This window comes from Epinephelus fuscoguttatus, linkage group LG8 (genome assembly GCF_011397635.1).
Source record: "Epinephelus fuscoguttatus linkage group LG8, E.fuscoguttatus.final_Chr_v1".
NCBI lineage: Eukaryota > Metazoa > Chordata > Actinopteri > Perciformes > Serranidae > Epinephelus > Epinephelus fuscoguttatus.
This window is the reverse complement of record NC_064759.1, coordinates 29,168,002-29,192,967: the sequence shown is the minus strand read 5'-3', so window position 1 is coordinate 29,192,967 and position 24,966 is coordinate 29,168,002. Positions and strand designations below refer to the sequence as shown.

The 24,966-nt window shown below is 40.1% G+C and overlaps 1 protein-coding gene across 4 annotated transcripts in view; it reads left to right on the top strand.

The window, feature by feature from the left end:
• Positions 1–24,966, top strand: part of dnah5 (dynein, axonemal, heavy chain 5) — a 146,521-nt gene that overhangs the window by 94,645 nt on the left and 26,910 nt on the right. For all 4 annotated transcript variants that reach the window (XM_049584935.1, XM_049584936.1, XM_049584934.1 and 1 more), the window contains 12 exons: positions 387–521; positions 1,616–1,771; positions 6,022–6,204; positions 7,727–7,831; positions 8,163–8,301; positions 9,220–9,334; positions 12,061–12,251; positions 15,759–15,880; positions 19,153–19,302; positions 19,972–20,217; positions 21,526–21,745; positions 23,327–23,532. In XM_049584935.1, coding sequence (XP_049440892.1) covers positions 387–521; positions 1,616–1,771; positions 6,022–6,204; positions 7,727–7,831; positions 8,163–8,301; positions 9,220–9,334; positions 12,061–12,251; positions 15,759–15,880; positions 19,153–19,302; positions 19,972–20,217; positions 21,526–21,745; positions 23,327–23,532 — 1,968 coding nt within the window. The remainder of the gene's footprint in view (positions 1–386; positions 522–1,615; positions 1,772–6,021; positions 6,205–7,726; positions 7,832–8,162; positions 8,302–9,219; positions 9,335–12,060; positions 12,252–15,758; positions 15,881–19,152; positions 19,303–19,971; positions 20,218–21,525; positions 21,746–23,326; positions 23,533–24,966) is intronic.

Sequence of the window (24,966 nt, the reverse complement as noted above, 5' to 3'; positions counted from 1 at the left end):
ATGGAGTATATAGTATGTGATAATTTTATACTGTATCTAGTTTCTAGGATAGATACTTGGTAAATACGATTTGCCTGTTGTTTTCCACAGCTTAAAAAGACAAACAGTGTTTGTATTATTTTGGAGCTCACAAAATGAAATAAAAAGAGACCTTTTCTTGCCTTCAAGTTTTGTCTGTTTTCTAATTATGCAGTTGCCTGGCTGAAATAGTTTTTTTTAATTATCAATACTTTATCTCTTTCTTTGTAGAATAAATTCAAGTATCATTTAAATGTTTGCGGCTGTAAAATCAAAGAACGGATATTCTTGAAATGAAAACATAAATTAGCTGCCATTATTAAATATCAGGAGTGAGTCTGAACCACTATTTGTCTTCCATGTCACAGGGGCTCCCTAATGATGACCTGTCCATTCAGAATGGCATCATTATCACCAAAGCCGCACGCTTCCCCCTCCTCATTGACCCCCAGACACAGGGAAAGATCTGGATCAAGAACAAGGAGTCTGGGAATGAGCTGCAGGTTTGGGATTTTTTCTATCTGTTGCTTTAAAATACTTGACCTGTGTTGCTGCCACATTTTTTGATACACAATGAAGACGTACCATTATTAACATAATATGTCAGCAGCAGCAGAATTTTGGGTTCAATCAAGTATCAATGATGGCTGCTGTGCGTCAAGTTGTTCATCCTCTGTTTTTTTTATATTTTTCTGTCATTATTCTGTCATTATCTAATCTAATAATGCAGAATTGCCAAAATTTCATATTACTAACAGCAAAAATAACAACAATCACCTTATAATACTATTTCAGTGCCATTATTTTTTATTTCTTTGTTTTTAAGTACTGCATGCATTCAACAATTTAATAGTTTTTCTCTTATTCGTCTACTGTGCCAGTTTTTTGATGCAGGATTTTAATTTTTAGTGGCCTCTAAAATCTTCACATTGCTTGAAATCATATCTAGATGCTCAGTTTCTGCAATGTACTGTTTTTTTCCTCAAATCCTTGTTATTGTCCAACATGTCCTTTCTTTTGTGAAGTGCCTTGAAAAAGTACTGCAGAGTTCTGCAGATGTAATAAGACCAGCCGAGGTCACTGGCCCTGTTAGGGGCAATCTCTGAGCCGAGTGAATGCATTCTGCAGTCCTATTAGGAGTGTCCTGAAGACGCATTTCCCCAAGCAGAGGGTATAAACCCTTCCCACAAGTCACCTCATCAGAACAACTGTATTTGTTTTTGTCAGGTTTTCTAAAAATGGCTCATCGTAAAAAGTGATGTGTTATTCATGTGACAAGTCACATTCCCGAGACAGAGGTTGGCCTTTGTGTCTAAGTAGAAATGGGAAAGAAGTCAAATTCTTCATTTGACTGAATCACATGCTTCTCACTGTCTGTCTTAAAATTTGCTCAGTCTGCCAAAAATAATATGATTGCTGCTGAGGTCAAATAGTAAAGTGATAATAAAAAATGGGACATTGTTGTAGCTGACCATTGATACATTTGCTTTATTGAAAAAAGGAATGCTTCCAGATATCAGCTACATTACATGTTTATGTCATGCAGTTACCATTTCTCTTTATCCATGTATTAATACAAGTCTTTTATTCTTTCTAGATCACTTCACTGAACCACAAGTACTTCAAGAACCATTTGGAGGACAGTTTATCTCTCGGGCGCCCGCTTTTGATCGAGGATGTAGGGGAGGAGTTGGACCCTGCACTTGACAACATTCTTGAAAAAAACTTCATCAAAACTGGCTCCACTTACAAGGTAACATGGCAGAAATAAACCTCCTGAGACTCTTATGTACCAGATTTTTTTTTCTTTTAACTTGGTTAGAGGAGTGTGACATGAGCAGGTGTGTTTCACACGCTGGTGGAAGGTATGATGGGATTTAGCCAGGTCCCTCTTTCCATGCCAACTGTCACACCTATGCTGACACAGGTTGATAAGCTCAGGCAGGGGAAAAGCAGCCCCCTCACTGACACTTCACAGACGGTCTTTGATTTCTCAGAGGATGCCAGCTGGAGCACCTGTCCCGAATCATGCTAATTGTCTGGGGACATATTAAAGTGTGCTCAGTGATTTGGTCACTCACAGAGAGGCTGTTTTATTGAGTGCAGAGATAAGTGCTTCCTGTTTCTCTAGATCTGTGGTACAACGGATTTCAAATTCTATTTTGTACATACAGATACAGATACAGACAACTTTATTAATCCCACCAGGGGCAATTGGGTTGAACAGCTTGCATACATTATACAGACACAGTACACACAATAGGATACAGTAGATAAGATACATGAATAAATAGAATACCGCGGAATACATGTCGTAAAAGGAATAAAATCATTATAAAGAATTTAAGAGACGAATAGCAGAGGGAATAAAAGATTTAAAAAAAAATCCATCCCATTCTTCTGAATGCGATATCTCAAGAATAACTTGGGAGGTTTTCTTATAATTTGGCACAAACGTCCACTTGGACTTAACAAACTAATTTTGATGTCAAGGACCAAGGTCATTGTGACATCCCCCATCTCATTCTCATCAACATGATATCTCAGGAAGGCCTTGCACAAGCATCAACTTGGACTCCGACCAACTGATTAGAATTTGATGGTCAAAGGTCAAGGTCATTGTCATCCTGAGTTTGTCTCATTTTCGTGAATGCAATATCTCAAGAAGGCCTGTAGGGAATTTCCTCAACTTTGGCACAAACATCCACTTAGACTCAGAAATTACTTGATTCGAATTTGGTGGTTGAAGGTTAAAGGTCAAGTTTACCATAACTCAAGAATTCTCACACTACTTATGACAAAATTTTATGTTTTTTTTAAGTTACATATGCAAAAGGTCTAATGTCAACTTCACTGTGACATCATAATGTTTTGAAAAAACTCTTTTCTGGCAATATGTCATAACGCAGAAACAGAAGGGAGACATTTTGTCAGAATCGGTGGCACTAATCTTGGGTGTCCATCTTGAAACTGTGCTGGTTGTATAGATCTTCTGTGTTGCTGGAGGGAAAATGAGTGTGAACCATCCATGTTTGCACTGACATGAATACAAACTGCAATTGCAACTTCACTGCTGCGTGGAGGCATACAACCACGAGGCGGTATTCTAGTTTTAGAACAACATCATCTGCTATTGATTTACCACTGGACAATCTGCCCTCACTCTTCCCCTCCCATACCTGTTTGTTCTGCTCCTGTAGCCGAGGCGGAAGCTCCCCGAAGAACTGGTGTTTGGCTCGTGAACTGCAGCAATATTTTCAGTGTCTGTTTCCTCTACAGCCGCAAGCAACTCTGGCAAGAAGACACACCAGTAATCTATTATTAATGATATAAAGGATATATTATATGATATAAATGATCTGATTAAGATAAATGATAAAATATGCATCACATTCTTTGCCATCTCTCGATTGTCTTGCCCCTCTTGTTCTTGTAGCCTACTTAGTCCACATACTTTTCAGTTGTGTCCAAACAGAGAGCTAGAGAGACGAACACACACACACACACACACACACACACACACACACACACACACACACACAAACACAAGCAGACAGACAGACAGACTGACTGAGAGTGAGAGAGCGAGAGATGATGAATATTAACTGATTAGATACGTCTAATGCTTCTGATTAGGAAAGAGCATAACGATGTAATGCATTTGAAATTAATAGAAATATTTAATAAACTAAAATATTGAGGTAAAGGTCACACATACTTGTTGTTTGTCACATGTAGTAGACCAACATGGCAGGCAATGCAGGCCCTCTCTGCCGGCAGGTATCACCACAAATTGATACTGTTGGTTCAGGCAGGCCATGGTGTCAAGATCGGCTCACATCCCAGCTACATTAGCTGATCTCAAACAGCCTGACTAGGTGATTGCTAATAGATAACATGATTCCTTTCTACACAACCAGTTGGCAAATCTCAGTCAGGGCACCCTATTTAACTGCTTTAGCCTGCCCACTTTTGCTGCTTCCTGTGAAAGCCTCTTTGCAACGTGCTTCCACCCCAGCTCCTCCTTTTGTTTTCATGCTGTATCTGACTTGTCAGTGTCATTTCTGATTGTTGTTGATGCTGGCTCTGTTCTGTACCTGGGGTGGCCTTGCTGCTGCTCTCCCTGCCTTAGGTTTGCCATGTAGACACATGGAACGGTAGGGCGGTTGGCATTCTCTGCCTAAGGTTTTCCTCACACGCGTGTGCATGCTTTCCATGCAGGCTTGTGGAGTTGCAGAGCGGTCCTGACTGTCCCAAAGTGGTCCTGACTGATGTATATTTTAGACCTGTGGGAAAAACTGTGATGAGATGGGTAGTTTTCATGTCTGTGCTTTATTCAAGTAGCTTGTGTTGTATTTTTCAGCAGCTGCTGTACGTGTGAGATGACAAGGAAAGGGAAAACCAAGTCAGCCCTTTAATATCCACATTAGTGAGGTCATTTAATTAACACTAATAGTAATTTCAAATGAAATCTTAATAGACAAACATGATAATTCCGCATTTAATATCAAGTCATACTCAAACTGATTTCTACTGTGGCAATTCTAATGAATGAGCTCATAATGAGAGTGTGGCCCATTAAACACAATTACAGTATGCCCTTATAGAGGGTCTCACTGGCTTCAAGTAACTACATTTCCTGTTGATAGCAATTGAAATCTAATATTGTGCCTCCACCCTGGTAGATCTCTGCTGCTTTTGCTTTTTTAATTTGTGGTTGTATAGTGAAAAATGGACCACTCTCTGTCCCAGCATCCTAATTTCCTGTAATATACTGTTGAAGTTAGATATTTTTAATTTGAAAAATTGTAGGGTGTGGTTTGAATGGTTCTTATTTTGTCTGAATTGTATTAGCCAAAATGACAGCCCAGAAGCAAGCTTCGGATGTGCATTCTGGGTATTACAGGAAATACAGTATTGTATATGACAAGGGAACACTCTAATTTGGCCTCTCTGCCAATAAATTGGTTTGAACTTTCAAAAAAGCATTTTTTAGGGCACTCATAAATTTGTCTTTTCTGTGTTGGTTGAAAAGTCACTGCCCTATACATCACAACAGGAAATGATTTTTAAATTTGTCATTGCGATCCTTCTCTCTAACTTTCTCTCACACACATTCATGCATGTATACACACACACACACACACACACACACACACAGAAAAACTAAATCACATAGAATGTACGAGGTTGTGAGAATGAGGCAGAGTGAGAGTCTGCTTCTAGGCATTTTTCTCTCTCTCTCATTATCGCCTCTCAACTCCTGGCTCGAGCTGATGCTGGTTATTCAGCAGCTAACACTGCAGCTGCCTCCCTCTACCTCACACAAGCCTCAAACAAACACACATGAATGCACTCACATATACCACAAACATACCATATAACTGCAGGAAAACATGCACACTCACTCACACACACCGTATGGTGATCGCAAGTAAGCATGTGGTACATGCAGACAACACATTGAAGCAGAAGTCTCTCAGCTACCTACTGAGAGGCCCGTTTAAAGGTGTTTACAATCTCCCTCCCACCCTCTCCTGAAAAGCTTTAATTTCTATTAATATCCTGTTGTGAGGAGAAAGCGAAGGTGTCTGCGGCCGACAGCTCCTGAGACAAGTCGGCAGATGGATAATCAGAAGTTCTACTGCCATGAGTAATTGAATGCTGATCAGAGCAAACCAAGACACACACATTCATGCACATGTACACACTTACACAAGCATATATAGACACAGGAAATGTTTCTGAGCAGCTGTATCTGCAAAGCGATTGTTTGCTTACACCAGATACCTTCATCATGTTTGTCAGTACAGCCTTATCGTGCATTTTCAAAGACATTAGTGACAAATGTTTGATAATGCGTTATTGTCGTCTTGAGTTAATTTAGGGTGGATTTGGCAGAATAATCAGTGCATTTTTTTACCAATGTACTCTTGATACTTATGCATGTTGCTATTTTGTAATACTGACTTTGTACTCTCTTTTCTCTTTCTATCTCTGCAGGTGAAAGTGGGTGACAAAGAGGTGGATGTGATGAAGGGCTTCAGGCTATATGTGACCACCAAGCTGCCTAACCCTGCATATACCCCTGAGATCAGTGCCCGCACCTCCATCATCGATTTCACCGTCACCATGAGAGGACTGGAGGACCAGCTGTTGGGCAGAGTCATCCTCACAGAAAAACAGGTAGAGATGCTCTCAAACTAAATGGTAGCCATTATAGCCAGCATATATGCAATACACATTAGCTGCTCATTTGAATGACTTTATACTGCCGTATTACATCATTGCCAATTAATGTGTTAAATTTTAGTATGTTTCCACAGAACAGATGTACCTCCAGCTTGCTTAGATCATTATAATTCCTTAAAAAGCCCTTGGAAATTCTTTTAATACAGGCTTCCAACATCTTGTATTGTGTACCTCATTTTCTCTCTAGCAAGCACAAACTGTGAGACAACATAACTGGGAGGTTATTATTATTTCCCCTTTTAATATAGAGTATGGCAATCATTACAGTCCTGACAATGTGAAGAAGTGGCCACACAACAAAAACCAGTGTACATATGCACCTATATGAAATATTCACATAAAGACAGACAGAAATGCACCCAATGCAGATACCGCATTGATCATGATTGTGAAAAGACTGGTAGTAACGGCCAAGCAAGAGATGAAGGATTTATGCTGGGGAAAAGTGGCTCATTATCTGTGTACTAAATATGGATTTAATCATAATGTGAGTTGAAGCTGCAATCACAGCTGTAAAACCTGGGTCAAGCCCAACATCAGTGTTCATTTAAAATAAACACAAACTATAACAGAATAGATGAGCTTCTGCTTCTCATCATGTTCATTTCACAGTCAATTGTCTTCACTAAATTTATGTGTACATTGTGACTGTACTTTAGAGATAAAATCAGACACATAGTTTCGAAGTGGTTTATATTTCCCCTGGGTTTACTGTGAATGACTGACGTTTTGCTTCAGAGGAGTACAGTCCCTTTAATTCATGGAGTTACAAATCGGCCAGTGGCTCTTACTGCTGCCTTTTACTTTGGTGTTTTGCTTTCATCTAAGTGCTGAAGCAGGATACAGTATTTTCTCTGCTAACTCTCTCTTTTTACTATTTCCTCTGTATCCAGTGGGTGCTAGGGCACTCAGAGAAATCATATTTCTCCTGTTATTAGAGATGGATTCTTTGCAAAAAATAAATATATAAAGTTGGACACTGTGGCTTTTTAGGAAAGTGTACTTTAAATTGTGAACACAGTAGCAATATAATTGGTTGTAAACATATCAGTCAGTGTGACAGCAGTGGTAACTTGTGACTATTTTAACCTCGCTAATGGCAACATGTAAAGGTTGATGATTATTGGTTTAGTTTAGTCTTATTTAGGATCCCCAGTAGCGGCAGCATAGCCTCTTCCTGAGGTCCAGCAGTGTCAGTCAGTCCGTTTCTCCCCTCAACACCAGACTGCTGTGAAATTTGCTCTGGATAACAAGATACTTCCTACATGTACTTTATTTTCATCTTATCTACTCTCAGGCCAAAGTGCCAGCTTCCAGTCTCTCGAAATGTAAAAGGCAGTTCATTTGTTGATCATATTCATGCTCCCCTGGAAGTACACCCTTTTGATTTCAATGATCTCTTGGCCTTTCCCCTAGCATAATGCTACAGCTTTGTAAACTGTTTTTCTGACACCAGGAACTGGAGAAGGAGAGGACAGACCTCTTGGAAGATGTGACATCTAACAAGAGAAAGATGAAGGAGCTAGAGGACAACCTTCTCTACCGACTGACCAGTACACAGGCAAGGACATGGGAATGTGACAGTACTCAGTGCGGATACTGTTGCAGTGTCGGGAGGTTTTAAATCTAGTTTGTCTGATTGCTGGTGTGTCTCTATTTTCATACTGTTTTTCTATAAAGCAGCCTTGTGCTGACATATGCAAATAAGCTCATTTGGAGTTACATGAAAATGTTGGCCAGGAAGTTTTTTTCTAAGACAGACAGTTGCATAAATGAGGTCACACGGGGGAAGAACATTAGAAAAATGTACATGTCCATCTGTTACAGCCATGAGTAATGCTTCCATTTTCATTCATCCTCTGACTTACTCTGTAAAATATGTCTCTTTGCAGGGTTCATTGGTGGATGATGAGAGTTTGATTATTGTCCTTGGCAACACCAAGCGCACAGCTGAAGAGGTCACTCAGAAACTGCAGATTGCTGCAGAGACTGAGATCCAGATCAATGCTGCTAGAGAAGAGTACCGACCTGGTAGGTCATGACAACTGGCACAATTTAGAATTTACACTCTTTAGTGGGGTGGAGTATAATTTTCTCTGTGTGGTTACAGTCTGCCAGCAAAGTTCAGGTTCAGTCACAAAATACTGATCTATTTTCAGTTTGAAATTCAGCTATCCAAGAGAAGATTTGCTTACCACACACATTCCTTTAAAACAGACCTTTTATTATGACCTAAGTCTATATGCATTTATGCTATTTTCTTAACTTAACAGACATTAAAAGGATAGTTCACTCTAAAATCCAACATACATACACTCTTCCCTGTAGTGCTTTTTATCAGTCTAGATTGTTTTGGTGTGAGTTGCCGACTGTTGCAGATATTGGCTGTAGAGATGTCTGCCTTCTCTCCAACATAATGGAACTAGATGGAACTCGGCTTGTGGAGCTCAAAGCGCCAAAAATACACTTGAAAAACTCAACAGCAATGTCTCTTTCTAGAAGTTATGACTTGGTGGTGTGAGCAGTTTCATATAAGAACTATTTTCTTTCTAAAAGACTACATCTGCCAACTGCATCATTGCAGCGAAGGAAGTGTGCATCTTCTCATGCTCATGACAGCGTGAGATGTAAACATTAATGGCGTCCTCCTCAGCTGAACTGTAATGCTAGCTAGCTCTATGTTGCTTTATGAGCTAACTAATGAAGCAATGCATGTTATCTGCTATATTAAAGAGAAGGCAAACATCTCTATAACATCTCTTCAAAACAGTCTGATTCAAATTAATGTTTTGTTTGTTTGTTTTTTTCCACAGAATAATTATTTTAGGACAGTATTTTTTATTTAAGTGTGTAACAGATTTTTTTTTTATTAAGGAGGCATTTTTACATGTGCATCAACAACCACACTTCTTTTAACATTGCCATTGAAATGTTTGTGTTTGTCTCCAGTGGCCACCAGGGGCAGTATCCTGTATTTCCTGATCACAGAGATGAGTATGGTGAACGTCATGTATCAGACATCTCTGAGACAGTTTCTGGGACTTTTTGACCTCTCTCTGGCTAGGTGAGAATACACTGACATTTGCTGCTCTCTGTCATGACTTGGCTTTAATCCATAAACAAAAAGCGCTCCTTTGCAACTCCACGTGAGTCTTGGTCTTGCAAGCTGTCCTGCAAATTCTGCTCCTCTCAGCGCGATTCTTAAAGTCTCCATGGGGGACTTATTGGGTTGTTGGCATCATGAATTGGTGCTGCTGGAGCACTTGATTGAACTGATTAGGATTCAGTCATTTGTGATGCTATATCAGCCTTCCCCAAAACACTGATTTCTAAAAAGGGCAAAGCAATATTAAATTTACTTGAGACAGCTCATACTATATAATTAAAGTGTTTTAAAGTCAGACAATTTGTGGCCCAAAACCAATGTCTCTCTGTCTCTATTATCTTTTTACTGGTTCCACATTTACACACAGTAAGTACAGATGGAAAATAGAATGGAAATTACAACTCTCTGTGTAAAAAGTACCTCTGACATCCATTATGTATGCTATTTGAAAAAAAATTTAATCACTGGGAGGCCAAAACAAGGTATAATAGTCAAGACTGTGCTTGTTTAAAATATATTCTTCCAGCCTAACTGAAGACAAAAATTCAAAACCCCCAAAGGTTTGGTCCCATTTCTCAAGAATGAGTGGAATACAAAACGGAAAGTCAGATTGCACAGATAAAAATATATTCTCAGTTTTTGTCTGTTTGCTCTTACTTTTAGCCATTAATTACAGTGTATACTTCCCTTACTACGCCTTTGAAACAAAAATGATCTTTGTCTAATTTGCTTCTTGGTTAGAGAAAAAATGACTGAATGAATGATCTAAATTTTGACTGGGACATTGTGACTCTTGTACTAGATCTATGTAGCACACCACACATAGAGCCATGTGGTTGAAAATTTAGGCAATAGTGAGAGAAATGGGGACATCATTAGTATATTTAAATTCTAAACAACACCAAACAATAGAGTGTGATTCAGTATGACAATGCTACAAATACAGCCTGAATAGTTTTGAGTTTTATCATGAAATCTATTTCACATAGGGATGCGAATATTGATTATTATTAGCTTCACAAAGATAGTTTTTGTTCCAGGGTGATTGGATTGAATTGCTGCAAACAGGCGTTCAATTTACCGTATCCACCTCTTGCATCTAAATCAGGTTCTCCTTGAATAAAATGTACATATGAGGCAGATACTCGGGGGTGGAAATATTTATTGTTGTTTTGGAGCCTCTACTCCACCATAGCTGAAAACTAAAGGGAATTATTTTCAGCTTGTTATGTTGAAGGTGGAAGCAACTGAGTCATTGTTGATACTACTAAACATGGATACTTTAACTGTAATGTTTTGGTTTTTGAAAATCTGCTTGCTGTTTTCGTATAGTGCAAAGTGTCTTGAGTGCCTGAGGCAAACATCAAATACAGTGACAGTCCATTTTAACTGGCTAGCTATTGACTTGCCTGTTCGAATCATTTCTCATCAAACTCTACAACTAATGATGTCAGGATTCCCAGTATCCTTAATGGCTAAAAGAAGCTTTCACATAATTCACTGTTACCAAGCGCCAAAGACATTCAGTCAATACTCTTTATGTTCAAATCAATAAACCAAAATTAACCATTAAGGCCCCGACACACCACGCTGACAGTCACAGTTGTCACCGTACTCTTTATGGTGTGTCCTATAAAGTTAGCCCTTGTCGGCCCTTGACGGCTTTTTTTCATCCGACTTAGCATGTTTAATTGGCATCAGAGATGGCGAAGGTGATGGTGACGGTTTATGTTATAGTTCACTGGTGCACAGTAAATATGCTTTTTTCTTTCAACATTAAATTGCATTAGTAACGTGCCAACTGGCAACCATCATCATGACAGTCTTCCGGTTTCCTTTGACGGTGGTGGTGATGGTTCCGCCTGCTGTTGCAGAGAGTTATTTCCTCTCACACAGGCGCAGAACATATCTGCTGGTTGGCTGTAGTCTTTGTGGTGTGTTCATGTTCTAAGTTTTGGCTCAGACACAGGTGGCATGAGGCAACGCAACAGTTGGCTGCTAGATGCTAGTTTTTTTTTTATATCTGTTTGGTGTGTCTGGGCCTTTGGGTTAACCAGTCTGACCATGCTGTGATCTCTGGTCTATATTTGGTTTGTAAGAATTAATATTAGATTAAAACTATGTAACGTTATAACAGGATCTCTAAGGAGCTACTGAGTTGCATAATGAAAATGTATGTGTGGTATATGCTGTAACATATTTTAGTGTACTGTTTAGCTGTAAAATGAGATTGTTTGTGACATGGCGCCATGTTGAAAACAGTTAAGTCAAAACCAAGCACCGCCCATCGGCCAGACCAACTATCTCATTTTACAGCTAAACAGTACACTAAAATATGTTTCTGAAACTTTTAGAAACAAGAAATAGGCAATGCAGTAACAGAATCTTGATTTACATTTGATCAGCGCTGCCTAGTTTAAGGTTTGACCCCCTTTTTAACAAGCAGTGATTGACATAATTGACAGCTGCGTTAAAAGACCCCTTCACTCTGATTGGTTATTTTTCGTTCACGTATGGTAGGGCCATTAGAATTTTTTATAAGGCAAAAGAGTAGGAAGAGAAGTATTTTTTTTTCACAGATTATCAGTTTCATTTAGTGCTGTGTGAATAAGGTGACAGTTTCAGAAAATATGATAAAAGTTAATATCTATAAAAGTTACCAAACTTTAATTCTACTTGAACAGGTCCTCCAGAAGCCCCATCACCAGCAAACGCATCGCCAACATAATCGAGTTTATGACCTTTGAGGTCTATAACTATGCAGCACGAGGCCTGTACGAGGAGCACAAGTTCCTCTTCACTTTGCTGTTGACACTGAAGATCGACATGCAGAGCAACAGGGTCAAACATGAGGAGTTTCTCACACTCATTAAAGGTAAGAGGAAACAGTGAACAATGTGCAGGTTTTAGTCGTTTAAGGTCTGTTTTCTAATTTACTCATGCAGGTGAAAGCATGGATTGAGTCTTCTAAATTTTTGTTAGTTGTAGGGCTTGCATGTGCAGGAAGCTCCAACTTTGGAAACATGGGAGCTGACTTCTGAGCTTCATTGCATTCATAAATTAGGTTGTAAGAATGTCAACCCTAGAAAAGGACAATATAAATTTAACATAATTTTGCATCACAAAGGAAATGTATGTAGCTAATGTCAGACGACTAACTTTTAACTGAATCACACTGTGCAGTTACTCTCGCTTGATTTCTTGGTATTTCTTGACAGCATAGTGTCAGAGTGACTCAGAAAGTACTCGATCCTCATATTACTATGTCTGATGCTGGAACACTCAAGAGATACTAATTAGGGTGTGAAAATAACTGAAACAATAATTGCTGTGGTGCAGTGCTCAGCAAAGTGCACTGTCTGCCACACCAGCATCTTGAAACCCAGTAATGTTCTTTGAAGCTTAACTTCCTGATAGTATAATAATGTGAAAGGGTGAGAAAACAACTAATGCCAACTACACGCTAGAGGACTTAGAAAAGACTAATGTATGACACCCTCTCACATCTTAAGACACTGGGTCTCATTCATGAAATGTTAGTATATTTGCACATTAAAAACATGGTACTAAAAACCGACACCGGATTCATGAATGCCGCGGAAAACTCAGATTTGATCATAGGCAGGTGTGTATGTTCATGAATGCCAATCAATCGTAAACTGACAATGCACTCCCACTTGTCAGCAATTAGCATACATCACTGCCCGTGAATAGCCAGTGACCACCATATATGGAGGTGATAATTACCATGGATAGGTGCATCCTGTCGACCTGCCAACATGGAGCAAAGAAAGAAAGAGGGAGAGTGGGAAAAAAAACTTTTACAACGCTGAGACTTAAGTTATTTTGGGTGAAGTGGAGCTGAGGGAAAAAATTTTTTTATTTATATATATATGATATGGTGTATGATACCTTTCTTTTTATACATATATATATATATATATATATATATATATATACAGTACAGGCCAAAAGTTTGGACACACCTTCTCATTCAATGCGTTTTCTTTATTTTCATGACTATTTACATTGTAGATTCTCACTGAAGGCATCAAAACTATGAATGAACACATGTGGAGTTATGTACTTAACAAAAAAAGGTGAAATAACTGAAAACATGTTTTATATTCTAGTTTCTTCAAAATAGCCACCCTTTGCTCTGATTACTGCTTTGCACACTCTTGGCATTCTCTCCATGAGCTTCAAGAGGTAGTCACCTGAAATGGTTTCCACTTCACAGGTGTGCCTTATCAGGGTTAATTAGTGGAATTTCTTGCTTTATCAATGGGGTTGGGACCATCAGTTGTGTTGTGCAGAAGTCAGGTTAATACACAGCCGACAGCCCTATTAGACAACTGTTAAAATTCATATTATGGCAAGAACCAATCAGCTAACTAAAGAAAAACAAGTGGCCATCATTACTTTAAGAAATGAAGGTCAGTCAGTCCGGAAAATTGCAAAAACTTTAAATGTGTCCCCAAGTGGAGTCGCAAAAACCATCAAGCGCTACAAACGAAACTGGCACACATGAGGACCGACCCAGGAAAGGAAGACCAAGAGTCACCTCTGCTTCTGAGGATAAGTTCATCCGAGTCACCAGCCTCAGAAATCGCAAGTTAACAGCAGCTCAGATCAGAGACCAGATGAATGCCACACAGAGTTCTAGCAGCAGACCCATCTCTAGAACAACTGTTAAGAGGAGACTGCGCGAATCAGGCCTTCATGGTCAAATAGCTGCTAGGAAACCACTGCTAAGGAGAGGCAACAAGCAGAAGAGATTTGTTTGGGCCAAAAAACACAAGGAATGGACATTAGACCAGTGGAAATCTATGCTTTGGTCTGATGAGTCCAAATTTGAGATCTTTGGTTCCAACCGCTGTGTCTTTGTGAGACGCAGAAAAGGTGAACGGATGGATTCCACATGCCTGGTTCCCACTGTGAAGCATGGAGGAGGAGGTGTGATGGTGTGGGGTGTTTTGCTGGTGACACTGTTGGGGATTTATTCAAAATTGAAGGCACACTGAACCAGCATGGCTACCACAGCATCCTGCAGCGACATGCCATCCCATCCGGTTTGCGTTTAGTTGGACGATCATTTATTTTTCAACAGGACAATGACCCCAAACACACCTCCAGGCTGTGTAAGGGCTATTTGACCAAGAAGGAGAGTGATGGAGTGCTGCGGCAGATGACCTGGCCTCCACAGTCACCGGACCTGAACCCAATCGAGATGGTTTGGGGTGAGCTGGACCGCAGAGTGAAGGCAAAGAGGCCAACAAGTGCTAAACACCTCTGGGAACTCCTTCAAGACTGTTGGAAAACCATTTCAGGTGACTACCTCTTGAAGCTCATGGAGAGAATGCCAAGAGTGTGCAAAGCAGTAATCAGAGCAAAGGGTGGCTATTTTGAAGAAACTAGAATATAAAACATGTTTTCAGTTATTTCACCTTTTTTTGTTAAGTACATAACTCCACATGTGTTCATTCATAGTTTTGATGCCTTCAGTGAGAATCTACAATGTAAATAGTCATGAAAATAAAGAAAATGCATTGAAATTGAAGGTGTGTCCAAACTTTTGGCCTGTACTGTATATGAATTATTTATTTATTTATTTTTTTGCTGGCGTCATGGCATCATGGCAAATGCTGACCTGTGAAGAAATTTTCAGAAGTTTTGGAAGCTTCTGGGCACTAAAGTAGTAGAAGTTTGGGGGAAAGATGTTCTCTTGATATCTTACCCACTTTATTCTGAGACTGATTTGTTATGTCAGTACCTAGAATATATATTGGATATGTTTTGAGCCGAAGAAAGGCAATACGTACTCTGGCATACCACATTCCTGACTCCTCCAAGACTGCATTTAAATCTCAACATACAGAGAGGAGAAGCTACAAGTGTTGTTGAACAGCTATGACTCACCTCAGAATAGCCTCCGGGCTCTTTGATAAAGTCAGAGTGAAACTGCCATGTGTTTTCTGTTCTCTGTTTTTCATTCTTTATTCATTATTTACTTCGAGATAGATCTTTTTTAAATCCCATCTCAAGGTTCACACACATTTCAAGCATATCGGTATTGTTACAGTTCACTGAATCAGAAATCTGGAGTGCTCCTCGCCACAGAGATAAAAGCCAGCCATGGCGACTGTCAAGGCCAGAACAGACAGTCTGCTACATGCATGCAGCTTCACCATCTGTCAGCTCCAACCTGCTGAACACTGACTCAGTACGACTTATGTGTATATTTTTCAAGGTTGTGTTTTGTTTGCATTTATCTGAAGCTTTAAGTATTTTGTACTTTTGAATTTTAATGATCGTTTGTACAAACATATTTTTCTCTTTGTATCTTCCTGTTTGTGTGTGTGGTTGTGTGTGTGCCATCCAGGAGGTGCATCTCTGGACCTGAAGGCCTGCCCTCAGAAACCGGCTAAATGGATCCTTGACATGACCTGGCTCAACCTTGTAGAGCTCAGCAAACTGTGGCAGTTCTCTGATATACTAGATCAGGTACAACACACACACATGCACTTACGACTTGATCAATTTAGGTGTTCTGTGACAGGTGTATGATACCTTTCTTTTAGCTGAAAGAGTTTTTATCGAGAAGGACCTTTATCCATTAAGTGTGTAGTTAATAGTGCTCATCTGTCATCTGTTCCTCACACACACAGATCCGACAGTGGTCTCTAGGTGCTTATTAAATATTTTTCACAGCTTTCCTTTGCTCTAGTAAGCATGTCAATATCAGTCTCATCATGTCTCGCTTCATCTCTCTTATTTATACACACACACACAGTCATCACGATGGACTGTCACTCATGCACAAATACACACACCCTTGTGGGTGACTGACAGCATGGTGGCTCCCACGGAGGTAAAAGCTCAGTGCTCTGTGAAATGAGCTTAGTTTGGAGAAACTTCCAGTCAATTACTTCTGGCTGAGCATACACACACACACACACACACACACACACACACACACACACACACACACACACAAATGTGTATGTGTGTACATCCTTCTCTTGCACAAATGCATGTGTATGTTTGTGCAGATGATGAACAGGGAGAGCTGGATTACCAGTTCTTTGTTTAATTAAATCAATCTTCCCAGAAGAACAAGGTGAAGACAGGATTGTGATGTCAGTCCACCCAGAATAGAAAGAAAAAAAAACACCTGAGCTCCTCCTGACTCTGTCCTCATGCTACAGACAAACCTTTGCCACACACATGATGCAAATGCACCATATTTCACATATAAAACACACTATGATCATATTCAAGCAGCTGTTTCAGCCTTGCCGTTCAAGAAGTTTACTCAAATCCCTATACTAGAAATGTGTGTGGGACATGAATGTGTTATACTCTCTCCACTATTAACAGCTACTGTTAATGTGCTCTTCAGAAAAGCACTGAACCCCTTTAATAAAGTGGAGCGGCTCAGTGGCTAGTAGGCAAAGACAAGCAGCTCTAAGTTGTGAACGTGTTCCACTACATGAATGTAAAACAGGTGGTTTGCTTTGCTTTCCTAAATAAATACTCATTAAATAAGACACGCTTCATTTTAAAATGACCCACGAAGCCATTCATTTAAAATGTAACTTCAAGCTCTGAGTAAAGTCAATACAGTGTCCTCTACAAATAGGATAACGACGTTGGCTTTCTGTTGTAAAGACTACAGGCTGGTTAACAAAGCCATATTGCTGTTAGAGAAATCTGATTTCTTGTCCGTGTGTGAATTTACTGGGTTTCTAAAAGGCATTTACATATGCACATATTCATGACAGAGACTTCAGACAGGAAAGATATGTCTGTGACCTAGGGTAAATCTGATTACTCACAGGCTGCATCTAAATAGCATTTATAAAGTTAGCAGGTTATTCTGGTGCATGTACTGTAAACACGATCTCTGATTTCCTGCTTTAACCTTATTCCTCCCAGTAGCCTGGTTTCCTGCGTGCATGTAAACACAGTGATTAGTAGGTTATGTGATGTCACCGTATATTTGCATATGTTGTGCTGTCAAGCATTAGTATCACCTCTCTAAAGCACATAGTGTTTACATGGCTTTCATATGAGCTGCCATCCAGGCGACTCGCGCTAAGCACAGTGCGACAAGCTTCAATTCAGGACCTCATGTTTATAATCATCTGAGTTACATGATGCAGTACAGGATGTGCCAGACAGTGTTTGTTGTGAAATGATTGGGAGCATTTCTACTATTTAAGACATAATACTGTATGTCGGTACATTACCATCTTACAGTTTTTTTCTTAAAATTTGATCTTGTGTTAGTTGTTGTATCAGTGGGAGTGTGTATGGGTGTGTATATGAATTCACGTAATGTATGTAAAGTCTTAAATGTCACTGTGAGGGCACTTGAAATTTAACTGTATCACTGTATATAGTGGCAATAAAGGCATCTTATCTTATCTTAAGAAAGCCCCTAAGAAAAGTCTACATCAGATTTGCTGTGTTCCTAAACTGCAGAATTTTTCTCACCTGTGTTCTTGTAATAATGAATCCCATTGTCCTTATGAGTTGAAATCAGGGGCTGTTGATCCTAATGAGCATACTGTCAGTAGACGCCCCGCCAATCACTATATAAAGTTATAGGACTGCGGGAATGCACACACAAAAAATGAAGAAGAGAAGTTGAGAAGTTGAGTTGAATTAAGTCAAGAATGCCCAGCTGAAAGTCTGACAAGGGTAGAGCAATGACTCCAAAACTTCAATAGCAGTGAAGTGGAGGTACTTCTGCAGGAAGTGAACGCCAAACCAGCTGTCATATAACATCAGGAGTTGATATAGAATAACACACAAAAAAACAGCAAGAGGGTTCCTGGTTCAAACCCAGGGTGTGGGAGCCCTTCGGAGCAGAGTTTGCATGTTCTCCCCATGTCAGTGTGGGTTGTCTCTGGGTACTCCGGCTTTCTCCCACAGCCCAGAGACATGCAGGTTAGGTTAATTGGTGACTCTAAGTTGTCCATAGGTGTGAATGTGAGCATGAATGATTGTCTGTTTCAATGTGCCATCCTTGTAATACCCTCCAGGGTATACTTCGCCTCTCGCCCAACGTCAGCTGGGGTAGGCTCCACCCCCCTCGCAACCCCTAACACGATAAGCGGTTTCGATAAAATCAGTGAAGTATTATAAAACTGTAGAATTAAAGAAAACGCAATAACCAATTATTTTCCAGTACAAAATGTGCATAAGAGGTGCTTTTGAGTGTGCTTACCCAAGAACAAGTCCCAAAGAAGACAGTGGTGAATGTTAGAATCTTTATGAAAACTGGGTAAAAAGATTCTAACAAATAATTTCTCTTTATTTCTGGGTGCTTTTTGTCTAAGAACTACATTTTTACTGCCTGTGTTTGTTTGCTTTGTTCGTTTAAGAGGAGAGAAGAAGGAACAAAATAGTAACAATCAGCACACAAACATATTGTGCAGGTAGAGACAGGCGCAGAAAGCAACATGTTCATCATGGTCCTTTAGCACATTAGGGCAATCTGGACAATTTGTGTTGTGTATCTAGGAGAGTGCACAGTGAATACATTTCAGTATTTAAAAGAAATGTAGTGTACTTAGTGATCCTTGCTTTTTTCTTCATAGATCTAACTCTGGGGCTGTTTTTACCACTAGTTGTGTCTCAATGTTTTAGCTTACAGTACGTATCGATTTTTCCCTATATCTTCTCGTTCTGTCCAGATTTGATGTAATGGGAAAAAATGGACCTATCTGTGTGTCCCTGTGTCAGAGTTGTTAACACATTTCTTTCAGATAAGCCGTAACGAGAAACAGTGGAAGTCATGGTTTGATAAAGAGGCCCCGGAGGAGGAGGTGGTCCCAAACTCCTGCGACCAGGCTCTTGACTGTTTTAGACGCCTGCTCCTCATACGCTGCTGGTGTCCCGACAGGACCATTGCACAGGTTAGTGTGTGTGTGTGTGTGTGTGTGTGTGTGAATCCAATTCCCACAATTGCCAAATTGCATCATAGTGAATTTGCAACAATACAGTGCAGTCATATTGTAACTTAAACTCAAATGAACTACTACTAGAAATACAGCAGAGTGCCCCAAAGCAGCATATCTTTAATTAATTGACGGGCTGGAAAAGAGATGCTGGTTTACTTACATTAATGAGACCGAGTTCAGTAAAGTGTGAGAGTCTAAAATTCTCTTAATCTACAGTAATATCTCCTGTGGCCAAGTCTTTCCTTGAAGGGAAAAGTGGAATACATTTAGTGAAACAGCTTTCTCTCTGAAGCTTACTGAGTCTGACTATCTACAAAGGCTAATGGACATTCACTTTATACTGATGGGTAGTTTTTTGGTCCACTGCAGACAAGCCTGGAGTGGAATTTATTTTGATGCACTCACAAACAGTCCAGCAGTTGTCCTTTACCGACCTCCAGCAGCAGCAGTCTTTACTGTTGATTTAAAAAGAGTAAGCCAGTAAAGAAAAATTCTTTGAACTATTCACTCCTCGCCTTCCAGAAAGTAAATATATTCCAATGTTTAGTTTTAACTTGGCCTGCACTATAAAGCAGTAAAGAAAACATGTCTAGTTTGCCTCATTGCTTTCTATGTCTCCTCTAGGCTCGTAAATACATAATGGACGCAATGGGTGAGAAATACACAGAAGGGGTGATTCTCGACTTGGAGAAGACGTGGGAGGAATCAGACCCACGAACACCTCTCACCTGCTTCTTGTCAATGGGCTCAGATCCAACCGACTCAATCATTGCGCTGGGAAAGAGGCTGAAGATTGAGACCCGATATGTCTCGATGGGACAAGGACAAGAGGTCCACGCCCGCAAGCTTCTGCAGCAGACCATGGCTAATGTGAGTCAGTGGTGTGAGTGTACTGCTATCTTTGCGACAGTCCATGCAGCAGCAGAGCGGTTGTTTCATGCAATATATTTAACTAGACAGCGAGGTGCTCTGAAAACTATCTGTGAAATGTCTCTTAAGCTCTCTGAAAGAGACCAACCTTTTCAGAGTGAGTCACTCACAAAGACCTTATTCTATTTTATTGCATTTTTAGCGCCCAAGCACTGACCAGTGCAAGGACCATAATGATATAATGCAAGGAATTATTTATAGAAATCATTCCTGTTTTTGAGGGGCTAAAGGTGCTAAAACTCACTGAATGCACATCAGAATTGGTGAAAAATTTGCTATTTTTCCCCCACTCACTCACTGCTTGTACATACCAGCCATACATACCATTCCTGTAGTAGCTCTTTTTCTCTGCTCCTATGGCAGCTCACCTCGGCAGAGGTGCAGCTGGTGTGTTTTTGTTTGTCTTGAGTGTACATATTAAGCCCCCAGGAACAGTGCCAAGCTTTGAAGTCAATTGTTCATAGTGGCCAAAATAGGAATTACAACGTCCAGGTCCATCACATGATGCCATCGGGCCAAAAAAAGAGTTTTTCCTGTAGACTTGAGCGTTACAATCCCTGCAAAACGGCTCATTTCACAATTGAGATTTGATCCATTCAGTCCAATAACTTCAAAATTCTAGAGGAGGCGCACGATGAGATCACTTTTTTAGTCTCTAGTGTGCTTGCTCTATGGGCCCCACGATGCAGATGATCTGGGTAATTTTATGCCATGGAAATAGAGCTATTTAGGCTTAATGTACCACTGACCAACTTTCATAGGAGTGAATTGGGCCCACCTCTAACACTGTATCCTGTTCTTTGTATATATCCATGGTACATTATTGAATCTGCCCCAAACTTCTCATGCTTAATAGTAGTTCGAGCCTGAGAGTATTTGTATGTCAATATTGAGTCAACATAATTGCGCTACCTGCTGTCAACAGGAATTAGGCCTTGTGGAGCAACATGAATTTTGTGTGGTCTACACTTGATATGCAGCAACATAATGCATGTTATGCGTGTTTTCTCTCAGCCCCACATGGTGGTCACAGGAAGTAGTTAAATTTAAGAATAATTTGCAATAAGTAAGTTCAAGCATTTCTGTCTGCATCAACCAGTATACAGCCAGCGTCCACAACATGTAGGAAGCTGCGAGGGTCAGGTAATTGCTGCTTGCAGCCTTAACTTTTTTTTAGATCTTGCCTACATCATTAATTTGCAGTCCTGGATATGTATGATGACCATTACTCTTATAATTTGTCTCCAGGGTGGCTGGGCTTTACTCCAGAACTGCCACCTTGGTCTGGACTTCATGGATGAGCTAATGGACATAGTGACAGAGACAGACATTGTCCATGACAGCTTCCGCCTTTGGATGACCACAGAGGTCCACAGACACTTCCCCATCACCCTTCTGCAGATGTCAATCAAGTTCACCAACGAACCACCACAGGGCCTCAAGGCGGGGCTTAAGAGGACCTATGGAGGTGGGACCAGATTGGCTCAGTTCAGTTTAAAGTAAAACACAACAGTTTATAATTATTAATCTGTCATTTCACTGAGCAAGATCAGAATGGTGAGGCTGCATATGCTGTGTCCGGATCAATACAGTAGTCCAGGCTAAAAATGCTTCTAGGCGTAAATATGGTGGAAATAACTTAAACTATCAACAGATTGATTCTCTCTCTATAATTACAGGGGGATCAGACACGTGTGTCTTTGTGAACGAGACAGAACAAGTAACACTGATGAACATTCAGAATCGTCTCTTATTATTCTTGATGTGCATACATGTAAACATCTGTTGTGGTTGCACACAAATACACACTCAGCCACACACAGACCTTCAATCTGTCACATAATCGGTAACTAAAGGAATGTGTACGTATCCTAGGGCAAAGTCAGCAGGAGAAAAGATGATAAACAACTGCTGCTTAATTCAGTGTATTTTACACCCAAGTACCAAAAGCCTGCGAGGTTCGTAAATTTTTAAACAGGTTGAAACACGTGGTTTGTGTTGTTATTCAAAGAGGGAGGAAGAGAAGAATATTTAATACATATGAATCAGCTGTCTTTGTCTGGCTCATATGGAAAAGAGATATGTGAGTGTCCCTGGAGGGCAGTTACAGGTTTGGATAGATGCTTGTCTTCAGCTCCCAATTAAAAATTGCATTTCTTTATCAGATCAGGAGAAATCATGCTTGTTGTGTTCAGAAATTACACTTTTCAGGATGTGCAGATTTTTCCCTATAATCCCTCAAAGCAGCACTTGTTTTGCTCATATTTTGTGTTGTTACAAATGTAAAAATTCCCAAATGAAGTAAGGTTAAATCACCTCGATTTGAGAGAAAACAAACCTGACACATGGGATTGCTTATTAGGTTGAAATTGCAGAGATATTTTTTAGTATTGAGCATTTTTGCAATCCTATGTGTGGATTTAAAAAAAATTGCTGCTAATATTTTCAATTATTAATTATTTTGTAGATTAACGTGGGAATTTCAGCTGAAGTTTCTCAGATGAAATTTTAAATCACTTTACCACACTGTTATCCTCCTGAGCCTGGCAATATTTCCCAAACTTCATTAGCGCTTAGGAAAGCCCTTTGAGACATTGCCTGTCAAAGATTTCCCAAAAGAGAGTTGCCAACTTGCATTATGCTAATTTAAAAGTTTGCCTACAGTGCTGTATGTGTGTCATATCCAGACTTACAGAAATTGCTACATCTTAAAATGTTAAACCAATTTAATTAAACTGATTTACTCAGCAAATATGTATAAATAACATTTGTTCCTTGAGATCAGGAGTCACCTGCTTAAAGCTATTTTTTAGTCTCAAACTGCTTTTTATTTTGTCTTTGAAAAGGAAATCTGCACTGATATTTGTTCCTCCTTTTTAAGTCTGCTGTAGTGGAAGTAACAAAGGTTCTGTAGCTTGGAGGCTTTGGATTGCAGATCCAAGTGTTGACCTCAAGAGCTGATTGAACCATTTTGAACCATTGATTTCTGTATGTTCATTCTTCATTTGAAGAGGACTGTTCAAGCACTCATCCTTGTAACCCTTTCCAGGTATAAACCAGGACCTTTTGGACATCAGTAACATGGTGCAGTGGAAGCCAATGCTGTATGGAGTGGCATTTCTCCACAGCACAGTACAGGAGAGGAGAAAGTATGGGCCCCTGGGATGGAACATCCCTTATGAGTTCAACCAGGCTGACTTCAACGCCACTGTCCAGTTTGTTCAGAACCACCTGGATGACATGGACATTAAAAAGGTAGGAGCTGACACCTCTCCAGTGGTTGGAGAAGTACTCTTTTGCTCAAACTTAAAGGGATAGTGCACCCAAAAATGAAAATTCAGCTATTATCTACTCACCCATATGCCGATGGAGGCCCTGGTGAAGTTTTAGAGTCCTCACATCCCTTACGGAGATCGGCGGGGGGAGCAGCTAGCACACCTAATGGCAGATGGCGCCCCAGACTAACGTCCAAGAACACAAAATTGAATCCACAAAGTATCTCCATACTGCTCATCCGTAGTGATCCAAGTGTGCTGCAGCCGCGACATAAAAAGCTGTTTTGAAAAACATCATGTGAACTCTGTTTTTAGCCTCACTGTAGCTCTAAGACAGCAGATCTTTAAACGGCCGCTTGAGGCTGGCTACAGAAATTAGTCAGTCCCCATCGACCTCCATGTTAAAATGACCAGCTTTACAGCAGAAATAAACAAGTTTACAGCGGTGTTGGACTCTATAGCTAATTTCCCCCTTATCAAATTTGTATACAACTCACCCATTTATATTTTATTAAGGCTTAAAGTTAGACATAATTGAGGGTGGTCCACTTTGAATGACAGGCTGTCCGCCAATAGCGTCCTCAGCTTCTCAGTCAGATCCACCTTTTGCTCCTCCACAGCACCACCTTCCCACCCAAATATGGTCACCTCTGGCTCCAAAAATCCACGATGTCCACAAACCAATGGGTGACGCCATTATTTTTACAGTCTATGGTGTAAACGCTAAAAATTTGAAAAAAGTTTGAAATATCTAAAAATAAAAAGTGTTTACACTTGGGGAAGGTTAACAAATCAGTGTATCAATAAAAGGCAAATGTGACTAAGTGCAATGGACAAAGATTCAGCAAATAAATGATGACACACAGTCATGACATCATCACTGCATAGGCCAGTGCAAGCTCTCATTGTCGTGGGCTTTTAAAGGGATAGTTCAACATTTTGGCAAATTCGCCTATTGCCGTAATCCCTATAGTCATATGAGTAGGTACATTACCTTTAATTATCAGTGCCTGTTGTTCTGAGATCGGTGGGACAGAGCTGCCTGCTGCTCGGCGCACAAAATGGAGGTGAACAGTACAGCCCCCTCTCTCCCTCAAAACTAATCAAATACACCATCAAATGACTCCAAAACGCTCTAGTGGACAACTTGTAGCTTACACTTTCACCACGCTATGAAATAATAATGTAATATTACGTTGTTTTGAAGCCAAATGCACAGCCGGAACTACATTCCAGACATACAGTACTTGCTGGGCGGAGTGATTTCAAACAGTGTATGTTTAGTGCAGTTACTCCCATCATCAAAACAAGTTTGTTGAGAATAAACCAGAATATACAGAGGAAGAGTTACAGGTTTTGGAAGAAGAGAGAGCAAGAAGAGAGGCTGAGGCTGCCGAGCAACCAGGGGCTGAGG